We start from the raw sequence: 14,739 nt of genomic DNA, 5'->3' as shown, positions 1-14,739 counted from the left end.
GAGGGCTCCGGGGGCTCTGGACGCAGGCCGGGCTGAGGGAGCCCAGCAGCAGGAGAGAGAGAGGGCCGGGTGGGCCCAGGAGGAAGTGGGGCTTCCAGAGTCCACAGACCACGTGCTCCAACATTAGGTACCAAATGATTATTTCCTTCCAGAGTGTGGGGCTCTGCAGTCTGGGTGGGGTTCACCTGCTCAGCAGTTCCCAGGCTGGAGAAGAAAAGGGGTGTCCCGTGCTGAGTGGGTGTGGTGGGTCTCTGCAGGGGCCCATGGCTCCCTCCTGGGGTGACACAGGTTTGGCGGGAGGCAAGCTGGGGGCTAGTGAATAAAAATGCCCCAGGAGCTGCTGATCCTGCCCTGCTTCTCCTGGTGTCCGGTCAGGGCAGGATCAGGGCTTCTAAAGCCTGCCTGGAGATCAGGTTTGGCTCAGGGCCTGGCAGGGTGGGCCCCCCTGAGGATGGTCTGAAGGTGGCCTGCACTGAGGTCCCAGGAGTGGGCACCACCTCTGAGCAGGGTTTGCAGCATCCTACCCACCGACCTCCTGGCTACCCAGCGGTGACCAGCCAAAGCCTCTGGGTTCAGTTGACCTCACCTGCTTCATCCCTTCTGGCCTGAACCGTTAGGCAGGTCAGGGAGGGGGTTGGTTGACACCACCCAAGATGACAGCCTGCCTTGTACATGGCCATTACTCTGCCTTACCTGTCGTCATGGTTATGGTGACGCTGGGCCAGGCCTGCCTGTGGCACGGGGATAAGATCGCCAAGCTGGCAGTGAGGCCTGAGGAGGGAAGCCAGGAGGGCATAGCGCCTGGCGTACAGCTTGAAAGTGGCGGCCCTTATTTGTCATACAACTGCACCTGGCACTGAGAGGGGCCTTCCGGTCTGCTTTCTCAGGAAGTTCTCCCTGGACGATCTGCTGACGGGCGTGATGCTCTACTGGACGACAGGCACCATCACCTCCTCCCAGCGCTTCTACAAAGAGAACATGAGGCTGGACAATAGGCACGAGGGGTAAGTCCGGCTGAGCCCGGAGCGGGGCTTCTGAGGAGGGTGCTTCCGAGGCAGGGAGCAGGGGAATGGCCTGGCCTTGGACTCGAGGGAGGACGTTTGATGCGGTAAAGTACAGCCTAGCCTTGGGTGCGCACCGGGAGTGTAAGATGAGAACACAATTTAAAGGTCAGGGGTGTTGGGAGAGATTCCTATTATTAGAAGTAGCTCACGGAGGGAACACCAGGCCTGGCCCCCAGACATCCCAAGTGGCTCCCGGAGGGCCGGGAGGCTGTCCTAGGGTGGCGGTGATGGCTCTGGGACTTCCCCGGAACCCTTTCCTGATCTCACAGGGAAACTCTCAGGCAGCAGCAAAGGGAAGTGGGGGAGGGGGGACAAAGGTGGGAGTTAGAGGCTGTCCCACCCCACCTCAGTGACGCTGTCCAGCTGGGGCAGCCCCAGAGAGGGCTGGAATTGAGGTGGGCGGTTAAAACCCTGGGTCTGTCCTTCTATGGTTCCACATGGGTGAGCGAACTGAACCCCCAGCCCCCTGAATCCCTGCTTTGGGGAAGAGGGGGGCCAGGACACAGCTTCCCCCTCAGTGGGATCTCTGTCTCTTCCAGGATAAAGGTCCACGTGCCCATGGGCTTTGCTGCCTTCCCTTGTGAGTTAATACACGTCCCAGAAAAGTGGGTGAAGTCCAAATACCCGAAACTCATCTCTTATTCCTACATGCCCCGTGGGGGCCACTTTGCTGCCTTTGAGGAGCCAGAGCTGCTCGCCCAGGACATCCACAAGTTCATGGGGCTGCTGGAGCGGCAGTGACCCCGGCGGGGACCGGCTGTCACCTCGCAGGCAGCCCCTGCCCTGGCATGGCAGGCTTCCTCCCGACACCCGCCGTTTTCCCCGGAAGCCCCCGGTCTCCCAGCCCAGCTCCCAGTAGAAGTGAGGCTGGCAGGGAGGCCCCCTCCCAGTCCTCTGTTGGCGGAGTCGCCCCTTTCCCCAGGAATGTGCTTGCTTCCGTCCCCTGCCCGTGCTGGGACCCCGTGCTCACCCCTCCACACACACTCCCCACACACTTTGTTAAGCAACATGGCTTTGATGATAAATGATTTTCCTTCTAAGAGTGGCTGGAACAAGTGACATGTCGAGCCCCAACCCCACGTGGGGTGCCCCTTCCAGCAGAGCTGCCAGGTCTGCACTGGGGCCCTTGCTCCATCCTGGCCAGGAGAGGCAGGACGGGCCGCTGGGGCCGGCGGGAGGCCGCTCTGTCCTCCCAGGTGCCGCCCGAGGCAGCTCTGAGCAGAGGCAGTGAGGCCGAGTGACTGCTGGGGACCTGCCCGCCTCGCCTCAGCAGGGATGGAAGCGGCCTCCCAGCTCTGCCCACCGGCACCCACCACACCGGCTTGTGCCTCTGGCAGTAGGAAGGCAGCTTCTCCGGCAAGTGCCCAAAGGTGCGTCCCAAGCCGCGGGATCCCGTGGGGAGAGAAAAAGCAAGAGGCTGCGCCCCTCCTTCTGTGGCCATAGTTCTCCCTTGGCTTCAAGGAGGCCCTGAGCACTGCTCCCTTTGGAGGGAACAGACAGATGGAATCAAGGGCTGGAGGCTGAGCCCCAAGCACTGGGCCCCGAAGAGGCGGCATCTCACCAGTCTGGCTGAATGGGCATTTTATTAGTGGTCCTCATTGCCTCTGCCAGCTGCAGGGGACCCTGACCCAGCCACAGTGTCACTGGCAACGTGACAGAAAAACACAGAACCATGGCAGGGACGTAGAGGAGACTGGGGCGGCCCAGCACCGGCCCGCTCCCGTCCTGCGCCCTGTGGCTCGCTCCTGGGGGCCGGGGGCAGGGGTGTGAAGGGCCTGATAGCCAGAAGGGGAAGCTGGGATGGACCTGGACCATCATCTGGCACCCATCTCAGGCCTGCGGTTGCTGCAGACTCTTTGGTTATCAGTTGTGTGTGTGCCCGGAGGAGGGGGGCAGTGTCTGAATGCTCAGAGGGAGAAGGTCTTCCACACGGTACCTCCCCCTCTTGCTTGATACAGTCACCGCACTAATGGGTTGGAGGAACACAGTGCCAACACGTGACCCTGCTGAAGACCGTCAGGGACATCATCCCGGCCACAGAGCTGAGCACTTATGCAGAAGGGGGACTTGGAAATAGAGCCTTGGGCAAGCAAGGGAGGGTCCAGAGCTGCACATCCTCCCCTTACCACTCCTAGGACTAGAAAAGACCACCACCTGATGGCAGTCCCGCACTTCCGCCTCAGCCGAGGGCCAGAGCCCCTTTCTTCTCCCATCTTTTTAGAGCTGTTGTGCTTAAAACAGGTGGAAAGAAGTCCTGACTTGGTTGAGGTTGGAGTCAAGCCACTTCTCCACCTGTGTCTCTTCCCTTCCCAACTCTCCGGGTCTGGACGAGCCCGGCAGCTCCCCGGCCCTCAGGCCTCCTGGCAGGCGGCCGCCACGCTGTCCGCAGGGCTCCGATCCAGGCACTGCCGTGGGACGGTCCCACTGATGTTGTGGATGGCACCGTAGGTCTGCTGCTGCTGCGGGGACAGGGCTATTTTCTCCGAGGACAAGCTGTTCAGAATCCGGGGCACGTAGGACTGCCAACAAATGGGGGTGTTAGTGCTTGGGTGGGGTGGGCACGAGAGTCCCTATCCCGTTCCTCCCCTACCGCCCCGCCTCCCTCCAGCCGGAAGACACACAGAATGCTCATGAAGGACACATAAAGAAATAACATCAACCTAGGACATCAGGACCTAAACTATGCCAACTGCAGATTTTCCTAACAGCCAGAGCAAATCAGAACACACAGTCACAGTTCTCCTGGTCATAGAGAAGAGAGCACACACACCAATTTCTCAGAGGAAACAAAACTCTTCCTGGCACTGGATTCTAGAAGAACTTCTCACTCTATGTAGGAAACAGCTCTATCTACACAGGGCAGGCTTAGAATGCCGTCAGTGGGACTTCTGAGCAGCTGACCGACTCTGTGCAGGTTCTGTCTCCTCTCAATCCCAGACTCCAGCTGCCGACCTGAAGCAGGCTGGGAACGAGGGATCTGCATCATCCACCTGCCCTGTCTGGCAGGCATAGTCACAGGTGTGCCTCTGGGTAATGGATCTTCCTGAAACCTCCTCTGGGGCTGGTCCAGAGACGGACACTGATAAGAGTGCCTGACACCCGAGAGGGAGCCACTGGAAAGAATGCTGCTGCTGATCTAGATGGGCGCGGTCCCAGCCCTGTCTGTCAGGCCGGGCGGTCACAGCTCCGGGAGCCTGTGGCTCCACCTTCCTTTCCCAACCCCACCCTAGGAGCAGGACCCTGGAGGCTGGAAGCAAGGAGAACCAGGAAGGAAAGGAGTCCTGGTGTCTTTCTAACACTGTGCCCCCCCTCCATAGCAGGTAAAATGTTCATTTGTTGAATTCAGAGGGGAGTTAGCGTGACACCCTCTAGGTGCCTAGCAAAGGACCTCACACAGGCAGGTGCTGGCGAAATGCTCTGATAAAGCTTCATCAAACCGCAGGGCCTTGCCATACGGCTTCGCTGAAGGCCCAAGCTCACCAAGCATTAAATATGCAGAGAAGGAAAGTGAGCAGGCAACTGAAACCGAGGGAGATGGGTATACATCATGGCAAAACTAATTATCTTCTGGTGATGGGTGTGGCTTCACACATGCAAGAGAAAACATCCGGAGGGACCAGGGATTCCTTCTCAAATGACGTTAATTCAGAAACCCGCCTGGCACGTGATCAAGGGACTTCTGTCTTAACAGGAGAGGATCAAAGCAGGTTTGCAGGGCCCATCTGGTCGGGGCCGGTGCAGATGCTCACGCTTGGCTAAGAACCGCACTTACTGTGAACGGTGATGGCACGTGGGCCCCTGCCTCACTTCCTTTGTCACTTGCCGATTCTTCCGTCTGCAGACAACAGCAAAAACTTGCGATGATAAACAAAACCGATCTTCCTGAACTAACACCCTCTAAACAAACAGACTATTAACACCCAGAATAATAGTACCAGCTGGCACAAAGCTCCCAGCGGCAGCCCAAGAGAGGATGGTGTGGGCAGTGCAGGGAGCAGGGAAGGGGGCAGGGAGGGAAGCTACACATCACACCCAGCTACCCACGCCTTCCCCGTGGATAAATAAAATGTGGAGAGGGCCGTTGATCTGTTGATCTGGGAAGAGGTGGAGGAGGGATGGAGAATGAAGCCACCATCTTCTCCTCCCAGACCCTGGCTGGGCAGCAGTGGGGGAGGGGCCCTTTACCTTGTAGTTCAGAGGGCTGAGGTGCTTGAAGCATCCAAAGCAGGTGTAGGCCAGGCAGACCAGGATGGTAAGCAGAAGCACCAGGAAGGTGAACACGGTGAGGGGAGCCTTCAGACCTGGGGACAAAGATGCCAGCCTTGGCGGGGGGGAGGTCACACCTGGTGCAGGAACTGTGTGTGGCTTCTCCCTCAGGCCGAAGACGAAGAGAAGGCATCAGCCACCCCCTTCCCACCATCTCCAGCAGCTGGGATGGTATCTTCACAGGCAGGGGCACAAAGAGTGACCCACTGAACAGCTGGCGTTATCCCTGGTCAGATTTCAGGTACCGGAGCACCGAGTCAAAGGCAAGTTGCCAGCTTCCTCGCCGGGTCGGTTCCCTCCAGTCTCCAGTGCCCTCGGCAGAGTCACACATCTCTTCTGCCTCTTCCTTTTTCTCAAGAGTGGCAGTTCTCCCTCCTGCATGTCCTCACTGCCTCCACACGGTGAAGTGTGAGGACCTGGGCCCATCCACACCCGCAAAGAGCATCGCGGACGAGCTTCCCCCTCTCTGGTTCAGCCCCTTCATAGCTGGTAAAGGGACCATCTTCTCTGTAAGGCTGTCTGGGGCAATCCACCTGGCCTTCACCAGGTTACACCTGACCTCAGGATAGCTTGGAACTGGGTTGTCAGCGCTGTACCCAATCAGCCCTCACCCTTGGGGTACCACCGTCTGATTGGACACCAAGTCAATGCTCTTAAAACAGGAAGGGATTTGACTGGCTGGTGTGGATGCGGGAATAGGAGGCTGGGTGTTGCCTCCTGCCCTCCACCCCCACCCTAGTCAGAAGGGCCACTCACCCAGGCGCAGGAAGGAAAAGAAGTAGAGCCAGAAGAGGCACAGGATGGGAGCGGCCAAGGCCTGGTTCACGGCTGCGAAGTGGATTCGCTTCTCCAGCTTTGCCGGGAGGTAGGCGAAGTAGAGGTTGTGCCGGTCGACCATGTGCTTGAGCAGGATGTAGATGAGGCCTGCAGGGCCAGGGCTGTGAGCTGGACGGTGGCTGGGCCGCAGGAGCCACTCGACGCCCTTCCTCCTGGAGGTGGCTACTTGTGCCGAGAGCTGGGCTGGGGCTGCAGCTGGGCTACGTGCACACGTGCACGTCCTCGCACCTACTGCTTTTTCTCCTTCTCTTTGACCCAGGGAGTAGAGGTGTCTGTGCTGCTGTCCTCACGGAACATTGAAATTCTAGGACCATTTTGGGGAAAGAGGCGATTTCACACCCAGAGGCCTGGCCTCAACTTCCTCACACGCTGAGCCCCCCTCCTCTTATCCCTCAGTGCTCCCACGCTCCTTTCCTTCTCCCACCCAAGCTGACCCCCTGTACCGTCACTGCCAACAGATGCCCAAGGGTCTAAACCCAGGGATGGCACAGGAGGTGGGTGGGTGCTGCCTTTTCTATCATGTCAGGTTCTTTAAAAACATTTTTTGTTGTTGTTTTGAAAGAGTAATACTATCGTAGATCTTTAAAAATAGTACGAGGGCTTCCCTGGTGGCGCAGTGGTTGAGAGTCCGCCTGCCAATGCAAGGGACACGGGTTCGTGCTCCGGTCCGGAAAGATCCCACATGCCGTGGAGCGGCTGGACCCATGAGCCATGGCCGCTGAGCCTGCGCGTCCGGAGCCTGTGCTCCGCAACGGGAGAGGCCACAACAGTGAGAGGCCCGCGTACCGCAAAAAAAAAATAAAAGTACGAGAGAGTATACAGGGGAAACTAAAACTTCCTCCTTTCCCTAAACCACAGCTATCACTGCCAACAGTCTCCTGGGTGTTCTGTTTCCTTCCAGACGCTTCCATTTGTCTGCCAGCTCCTGATGGTGTATTTTAATTGCAAGACCTTGACGTTGTAAGTCAAACAGTCCTAAGTTCATATCTGGGCTCTACTCTTCACTAACAAAGCGTTAAGTGCTTCATCTGTGAAAAGGGGACAGAAACAAGACCTGCCTTGAAGGATCATGAGAGAATTAAGTGTGACAATCCACGTGGAGAGTGACAGTGGCCTCCAGAGCCAGGACACAAACACGAGAGCCTCCACCAGTGCTGCTGGCACTGTCCTAGCCGCTGCCGGAGGGTCACCCAGGAATGAAGCGGTCAGCCGGCAGAGGCCCTCAGACCAGGAGGGGTACTAAGAGAGCTCGCAGTTTGGAAGGCCCGTGGAAGGAATCCACGAGAAGTGAAATTAAATTCGGTGTCCCCTGTGGCTCCCTGGCAGCTTATGCTTCCTGTGGCTACAAGAGGCCCTCTGTTTGTGGGGCTCCATGACGCCCTGCTGATGGCTGCCAGCCATCCACCTACCCTGGGACCAGCCCCAGGGCCACTCACCGAACGGCACGATGATGGGGCAGGTGATGCTGTAGGCCATGATGACGGTGAAGACACACAGCATCCAGGCATACATGGCTCCAAACTCGTACTCGAAGGCCTGGTTCTGGGATGGGGAGGTGGTGAGGGGCTTAGGGCTTTGGTCCACACCAACCCGCCTCTGTGCACTCCAAGTGGTCGGGGAGAACACAGTGCGGGAGGACTTTGGAAGTGGGAGGCTCACCGTGCCCCTCACCTCTCAAGGCCCCTTCTGTCCCTCCACAAGCCTCCTCCAGCTTCACCTGGCTCACACCCAGACCTCGAAAGGCACAATGACTCGTGTTTTCGTAGTGTTTCTCTTGTTCTAATCCTGTCTACACAACAGGCCTGTGAGCCCCCAAAGGGCAGAGGGGCTACATCTGACTGTAGAATGATACTCCACAGACTCTGTCAGACCCAACATCGCTCCGCCCCTTCTAGCGGTGTGTCCCGGGCCAAGCACTTGAGCTCCCGGTGGCTTAGTCTGTGCGTCTGCAAAGCAAGCTCCAGTAGCGCCCATCTCACGGCGGGCTCTGAGGATTAAATGACAGGATGCAGGGCTTCTCCTCTTATGGTTCCCACAGTGGCAAAGGAGAATAAAAGAGAAACCCACACACCCAATTTAGAGAGTCCTGGAAAAAATGCCACCAGCCCAAAATGCCTTGACCTCTGTAGTAATCTAAGAATTTATGCAAATGAAGGTCCATGGGAAAGAAGTGTGTGTGTGTGTGTGTGTGTGTGTGTGTGTGTGATCAGCCCGGTTAAAATGCAAAAATCCCCACTCTCTCCTCCAGCCCGAGTCAGTGTGGAGGATGACCTAGCCAGGCTCTCACCCAGGCTCCTTACACCTCCAACCCCCACAGCCCTGGGCCCAGTTGAGAGGCCCTGAGCAGAGTGGCCGGCACTTAGCAGGTGGCTGGGTGAACGCGGGCGGCGGGAGGCTCTGGGACGAAGGCGGCGCCCACCCCCAGCCTCTGTACCTGCTTGATGTTCCTACGGTCAGCTGCAGTCTTGGCCATGACCATGCGGAAGGTGTAGAGGATGAGGCCGGGCAGCCGCAGCAGCTCCATGCCGTTGCCAATGAAGGCCGAGGCGATGACATAGTTCACAAAGAAGGCGCCCTGGTCGGGCAGGAAGACGCACCTGGGGAACCACCGGGTGTGCGAGCTGAGCGCCCCGAGAGGGAGAGGGGCCCGTGACAGCAGAGACGGGACTCAGAACTGACCACGGATTTGGCCATCTGGAAGTCACTGTCAACCTAGACCCGAGCTGGTTGGGTATGGGTGTGTCTGTCTGTGGCTGCCAGCTCCCAAGTCCTCAGTTTACCCAGCGAGAACCGATTTAAGAAAATTCACTCTATCCTTTCAGATAGGCACGGCCAGGCTTCCCTGTGACCAGTCCTTTGGAAAAGTCTATCTTGGACATTCGGGCCTACATTAGGACTTAAAGTATAGTACAGTAGGGGCTGGGGATGAATCCCAGCTCTGCCTCTTAACTAGCTGGGTAGCCTTTTTTTCTTCAGCACGTCTGGGCCCCAGTCTCATCTGTAAAATGGAAATAGTCCAATTTCTGACTTGTAGCTTGTTTAAAGATTAAATGAAGGAAAGAATCAAGCATTTAGCATGGCATCTTCTTAAATAACAGCTATTACTATTAAGTGGGTTCGGTACAAGTTGAAAATACTAACGAGGACACACATTAGAAATAAGTTCAACTCCTCTCTCCTAGCAAAACTAATCCTGGACCAGACAGTCATTCTGGTTGCAGTGTTAATTATTATTCTCCTTCCCCCTTCCCTGGCACCACTGAGACCCAGCAGTTCCTTCTCCCCAGGCGGTCCGGTTCTCAGTAAGTAAGTTTCAGAGAATGAATGAGAACGCCACTAATTGAGTTTCAACCTAAAAGATTAACCACATTTCTGCACTTGTAGCATAAAGTGGGTCAGTTCCCCCGGTGCAGCCCCGCCAGGAACCTGTAGTGGTGCGGGGAGTCCACAGGCCCTGAAGGACAGACAACCCTCCCCCCACGGCAGCCCCAGCCCCAGCCCCTGGGGGACGTGGCTCTGAAACTCAGCGTGGCTGATACTTACTCCAACCTGACAGAGGCCTCCGAGGAAGTTTTATCAAAGAGCCACCGGAAGAAAAAATCCAAACTGAAAGAAGAATGAATCCCATAAGAACTTATTTCCAACGGTCCATGTGATCACTGCATATGTTTTCATTTTCTTCTGCTGTTTTTTTTTTTTTAAAAAAAGGCCAGATCTCAAGATCTACCCTGGTTCTCTAAGATGCTACTTATACCATAACTCATCAGGGCCTGCTTTAACAGAAACTTCCTTCCTCAAAATAACCAAAGCCATGATTAGACCCTCTCCCTAAGTGGAAGGTCCATGGTAAGTTTCATTTTCAAGCTTTTTTTTTTTTTAAGGCAGAAAGATCATATCTCTGGAAGAATCAGTGGGCCAGCACAATTGTATGCCAAGTGAGTGTGATAGGTTCAAATGTCGTCAGGAATCTGCAACCACTCCCAGAGCATCTGCATTTTCTTGAGGACAGTGTTCTCTGTTGTGACCCTGGTTCTGAATTGAGAGCAGGAGGTGGTAATATGTACCTGGTGAGGCCCAGGGAGGGTAGAATCAGCACCATGAAGATCAAGAATATGTAGACCTTGGTCATCATGATTCGGTTTTCCCCTGACCTGCAGGAAGTCAGAGGTGAGCCGTCACAGTCCCTCAGATGCACCGGGCGTCCCCAGTAAGGCCCCTGCTGTATGCCCATCGCGCTGGCGGGGAGGGGGCATCAGAGACACCCACCTCAGGGGCGAGCCCCAGGGAACTCACTTGGTCCAGTGAGACTCCAGCAGCGTAGAGTAGTAAACAACGGTGGGCAGCAGGGCTGAGAAGGACCACAGGAGGAGGGTTGGGAAGAACTGGCTGATGATGGGGTCCTAGAAAACAGTCCACAGCAGAGAGAGCTGTGAGCCCTGGGGGCTTTGGGCCATGACCTGTTGGCATGGTGACTCAGTGACCTCTGGGATTTTGGTCACTTTTGTCCCCCAGAAGCAACATTGTACCTGGTACAGGGTAGATAATGTTGGCTGAACAGACAATAACAGCACCTGACATTTGTACAGTGCTTTATTTTTCTTTCTTTCTTTCTTTTTTTTTTTTTTTGTGGTACACGGGCCTCTTACTGCTGTGGCCTCTCCCGTTGCGGAGCACAGGCTCCGGACATGCAGGCCCAGCGGCCATGGCTCACGGGCCCAGCCGCTCCACGGCATGTGGGATCCTCCCGGACCGGGGCACGAACCCACGTCCCCTGCGTCGGCAGGCGGACTCTCAACCACTGCGCCACCAGGGAAGCCCCAGTGCTTTATTTTTCTTATTTTTATTTAAAAAAGATTTTTGGCCACACTATGTGACATTTGGGATTTTAGTTCCCCCACCAGGGATCGAACCTGTACCCCCTGCAGTGGAAGCACAGAGTCTTAACCACTGGACCGCCAGGGAAGTCCCTGTATAGCTCTTTAGAGTGAAGAATGCAACTTCACATACAACTGAACTCCACTTGTCTTACTGACCAGAGAGATAACCTCCTCCATTCCCTATAGAAAGCCAATGATGGACGGCAAAGGAAGACAGAGCACTGACGGCCAGGGCCCTTCCCCAGCCACCTGGCCCAGTCGTAGCTTCCCAGAACTGCTTCGTGATTGTTCCCAATCTCATCTATGCCTGTTGTACTTGTTATTGCAATTACATGGTTCGATTAACTTATTACCTTCCCTGATAAAATGAGCATAGCAATAGAGAGATTTCTTTGAAAACTAAGTTGGGTACATCGGAAAGACTTGATAAAGGCCAATTTCTCAAAAACGCTGCTGAATTAGATGGGAGTGAATTAACTGTAAAAGACCAAGGGAAATGAAATCTAGGAGGGTTCTATACTTTGAACGGCTTTGCAAGTATCTTTAAGTTCTTGCTTGACTGTGAGAAAGCAAAGCTAGAATCACAAACAATGAAATAAGCGTGTGTTTTATGTAAAATACACAAAGGGGAAATCCAGTCAGCAGATCCTTCCTCAAAAGAACAGGCCTTGACCATACATCAAAAGACTGGCAAAGGAATAAACATGTAGATGCTTTAAATCTAAACAAAACTTACATATTTTTTATTATCTATTGAGTCATTTGATCATCACAACGGCCCCATGGGTATAACATAGCAGAGTGTTATAGAGGACAAAGCCAGTTTTTAGAGGAAAAACCAAGGCTCAGAATTCATCAGCTAGGGAATGGCAGAGCGAGGACCAGGCCCTCAGGCCCCCCAGCTGTTATCAATTCATCTAAGATCCTTAAAAATCATTCATGACCTATCTAGAATAAGGAACTTTACAACAGGAGTATCAGAAACTGAAATATAAAAAGAAAAATTGATTCATGACCCTGCCACCCCAATCAGAGAAGCGCTTTGCATTCTTTGCTACCCACTCCCCGTAGCAGCCATCCTGCACACACATCACTGGCAGATCACTATAACCGTTGCTGAGAGATAATTTCATATTCTGCTTTTATCGTAAAACCCCATGTCTGCCACAAAGTCTATACAATTTTTTAATGGATGCTTAACAGTCTGTCAGACTGAATACACCTCATTCAACTCCTAATTTTACCCCTACTGTTGAACATTTAGATTGATTCCACTGTATCTATGTCTCTATGGTTAACACATAGACACACACATATACATACACATACATGTATACATAAAGTATATACACACACGTATGTCTACATAACGTTACTATAAAGACATTGTAATAAACGTGGCCATGCCTGCTCAGGGGCTTCAAAGCACATGAGCCGAGTGACATGGCCTCTTGCTTCAGTGGCCCCCACGGCTCTTGGTCTCATTCCTCCCGCACCCGCCATGCCCTCTTGGCAGAGGCCCTGCAGAGTGGTCACTCACATTTAGCGCATGGATGGGTTTGGTGACGTTGAACTTGTCCATGGTGGACAGGATGATGGAGGGCGTAGTCAGGAAAAACAGCCCCAAGAAGAGAGTGAAGTTGATGCCCAGCCATTGGAACCACCAGCGGAGGCCCTGGATAGAGAGGTTCTTCCTGCAGAGGGGAGGACACAGGCCTTGGAGGTTTATCTCTCAGGCTCTGGCCACCTATGACACCTACAGTGCCCACGGCTTGGGTGAGTCAGAAGGTCAAATTTAGGCAGGGCAAGAGACTAGACTGAGTGCTCTGGCTGAGGGCCCATCTTGACCTTGGGAGCACAGGCCAAGTGTCCTGCACTGACCTTCAGCTATAGGAAGGTCGAATTTGGGGTCCCTAGGAGCTCAGAGGGAAAACAGGTTATCTGCAGCTAGGGTCTGGGAGCCAGAACCTATTCGAAGAGATGCCATGAGCCCCCCAGCAGACCAAACAAGGCTGCAACATGGCATTTTTCAGACACACTAAAGACACGTGACTCCCCACGGGGCCGTGAGCTGTGGTGTGAGCTGGAGGGAGGCGGGGGACAAAAGCAAAAGGCGCAGCTGGAACCCGCCCTGGCTTCTCACCCCACCAGGAGCAGACCGACAAACCAGTCACAAGTTTAGAAAGCTCAGTGAACCAAAGAGCAGAACTGCCAGGGGCTGAAGTACAGCCCGGTGGAGATGAGCGCCCAAACCCTGCTCTGGACCAGGAACCGAGGCCAGGCCGGATGGCGAGCCATGCTGGGGCCTCTGCGGGGCTGTCCTCACCCTCGGCATCGTGCTTAAGGCTCCTGTGGACACAGCTCAGCTCACCAGCTTGTGGCCCACGCTAGAGAGGCGGCTGGCACCTAACCCAGGGCTGCACTGTCTGTTACAGCAGCCTCGAGCCACAGCAGGCTACTGTGTGTTGAAATGTGGCTGGTCCAAACAGAGATGGGCCAGAAGTGGCACATACACGTTGGATCTCAAAGACGCTACGTATGAAAAGGAGACTGTAAAACATTTCAATTAAAAAAAACTGATTACATATTTAAATGATAATATTTTAGATACAGAGGGAGAACTCTTATTAAAGTTAATTTTAACAGTTTCTTTTTTTTTAAGACCTGTTTTTTTGTTGTGGTTTTTTTTTGTGTTTTTTGGCCTCACCGTGCACCTTGCAGGATCTCAGTTCCTTGACCAGGGATTGGGCCATGGCCGTGAAAGCCTGAAATCCTAACCACTAGGCAACCAGGGAACTCCCCAGTTTCTTTTACTTTTTTTAATGTGGCTAAAAGGAAACTTAAAATTACATACATTGCTCCCATTATAATCCTACCAGACACTGCTGATATGGGGGAGAAACAATGGACTGAAGTCCTGGCTGTGGACACACCACCCACCCCCATCACACCTCCCACCCCCTGCCCAGAGGGGTGCAGGAGAGTATGAGTGTCTCTCTGGGTGCCAGGTCACACCTGTGCTTCCAGGTGACTTGGGCAGCCCTGCAGGGCTCCCAGGCCCCATTCCCGCCCCTTGCCGGCCTGGGGGCTCACCAGCAGATGTCTTCGGGGTAAGCGGCGAAGCTGACCGTCCACTTGGAGATGCAGAGCTCTCTGCTGTGGGAGGATGGCTGTGGGTCACTTTTGCACTGAAGGCCCTGACACTTGCAGGCGTTGAAGTCCTTCAGGATGCTGCCAGGAAATGTAGAAATGGCCAGGGTCCAGACCCCTCGGGGTACCACGTACCCACACAGCAAACAGGACCGTGTGAGAGTGGGAGCCCCATGGCACAGGACCTTTGCTTTATTATTAGTTTATTATACTTATGCTATAATTAGTGCTATGAAAGAGATGCCCTTCTTAGCACATTATGTGCAGAATTTTGCTGAATCCTCAGGACAACCCTCTAAGCCGGGGATTACCATTCCTATTTTACAGATGAGGAAACTGAGGCTCTCAGAGTTGGTTTTGCACCCTGTCTGGCTGACCCCAGCTCCCATGCTGTTGGCATTGCCCCAACATAGGGTTCCTCCTTGCGGCCCCCCTCTGCCCTGCCCATGAAGCTGGACATCCCGCTGCCAGGCCCGGGGCCTCACTTTTCCACTCCCTCACCTCTTCCCAGGCCCCATAGCAGCATTAGACCACATCAACTACGA

General features: G+C 54.5%; 2 protein-coding genes across 8 annotated transcripts in view; one reads left to right on the top strand and one right to left on the bottom strand.

Annotated features, from left to right (window-relative positions):
• The window catches only part of EPHX1 (epoxide hydrolase 1), a 40,490-nt gene extending 38,386 nt beyond the window's left edge, over nucleotides 1–2,104 (top strand). For all 3 annotated transcript variants that reach the window (XM_024753171.1, XM_024753172.1, XM_024753173.1), the window contains exons 8-9: nucleotides 888–1,004; nucleotides 1,604–2,104. In XM_024753171.1, the coding sequence (XP_024608939.1) occupies nucleotides 888–1,004; nucleotides 1,604–1,805 (319 nt within the window). In that variant the 3' untranslated portion in view covers nucleotides 1,806–2,104. The remainder of the gene's footprint in view (nucleotides 1–887; nucleotides 1,005–1,603) is intronic.
• A 524-nt stretch (nucleotides 2,105–2,628) lies between these two features.
• The window catches only part of TMEM63A (transmembrane protein 63A), a 32,661-nt gene continuing 20,550 nt past the window's right edge, over nucleotides 2,629–14,739 (bottom strand). For all 5 annotated transcript variants that reach the window (XM_024753167.1, XM_024753166.1, XM_024753170.1 and 2 more), the window contains 11 exons: nucleotides 14,138–14,275; nucleotides 12,585–12,738; nucleotides 10,461–10,567; nucleotides 10,232–10,318; nucleotides 9,711–9,773; nucleotides 8,602–8,764; nucleotides 7,604–7,709; nucleotides 6,087–6,254; nucleotides 5,250–5,365; nucleotides 4,837–4,899; nucleotides 2,629–3,583 (listed from right to left, as the gene is read on the bottom strand). In XM_024753167.1, coding sequence (XP_024608935.1) covers nucleotides 3,416–3,583; nucleotides 4,837–4,899; nucleotides 5,250–5,365; nucleotides 6,087–6,254; nucleotides 7,604–7,709; nucleotides 8,602–8,764; nucleotides 9,711–9,773; nucleotides 10,232–10,318; nucleotides 10,461–10,567; nucleotides 12,585–12,738; nucleotides 14,138–14,275 — 1,333 coding nt within the window. In that variant the 3' untranslated portion in view covers nucleotides 2,629–3,415. The remainder of the gene's footprint in view (nucleotides 3,584–4,836; nucleotides 4,900–5,249; nucleotides 5,366–6,086; nucleotides 6,255–7,603; nucleotides 7,710–8,601; nucleotides 8,765–9,710; nucleotides 9,774–10,231; nucleotides 10,319–10,460; nucleotides 10,568–12,584; nucleotides 12,739–14,137; nucleotides 14,276–14,739) is intronic.

The sequence above is a fragment of the Neophocaena asiaeorientalis genome, unplaced genomic scaffold, assembly GCF_003031525.2.
Source record: "Neophocaena asiaeorientalis asiaeorientalis breed wild unplaced genomic scaffold, Neophocaena_asiaeorientalis_V1.1 scaffold634, whole genome shotgun sequence".
Taxonomy (NCBI): Eukaryota; Metazoa; Chordata; class Mammalia; order Artiodactyla; family Phocoenidae; genus Neophocaena; species Neophocaena asiaeorientalis.
The sequence above is the reverse complement of the archived record's forward strand: the minus strand, read 5'-3'. Positions and strand labels throughout refer to the sequence as shown.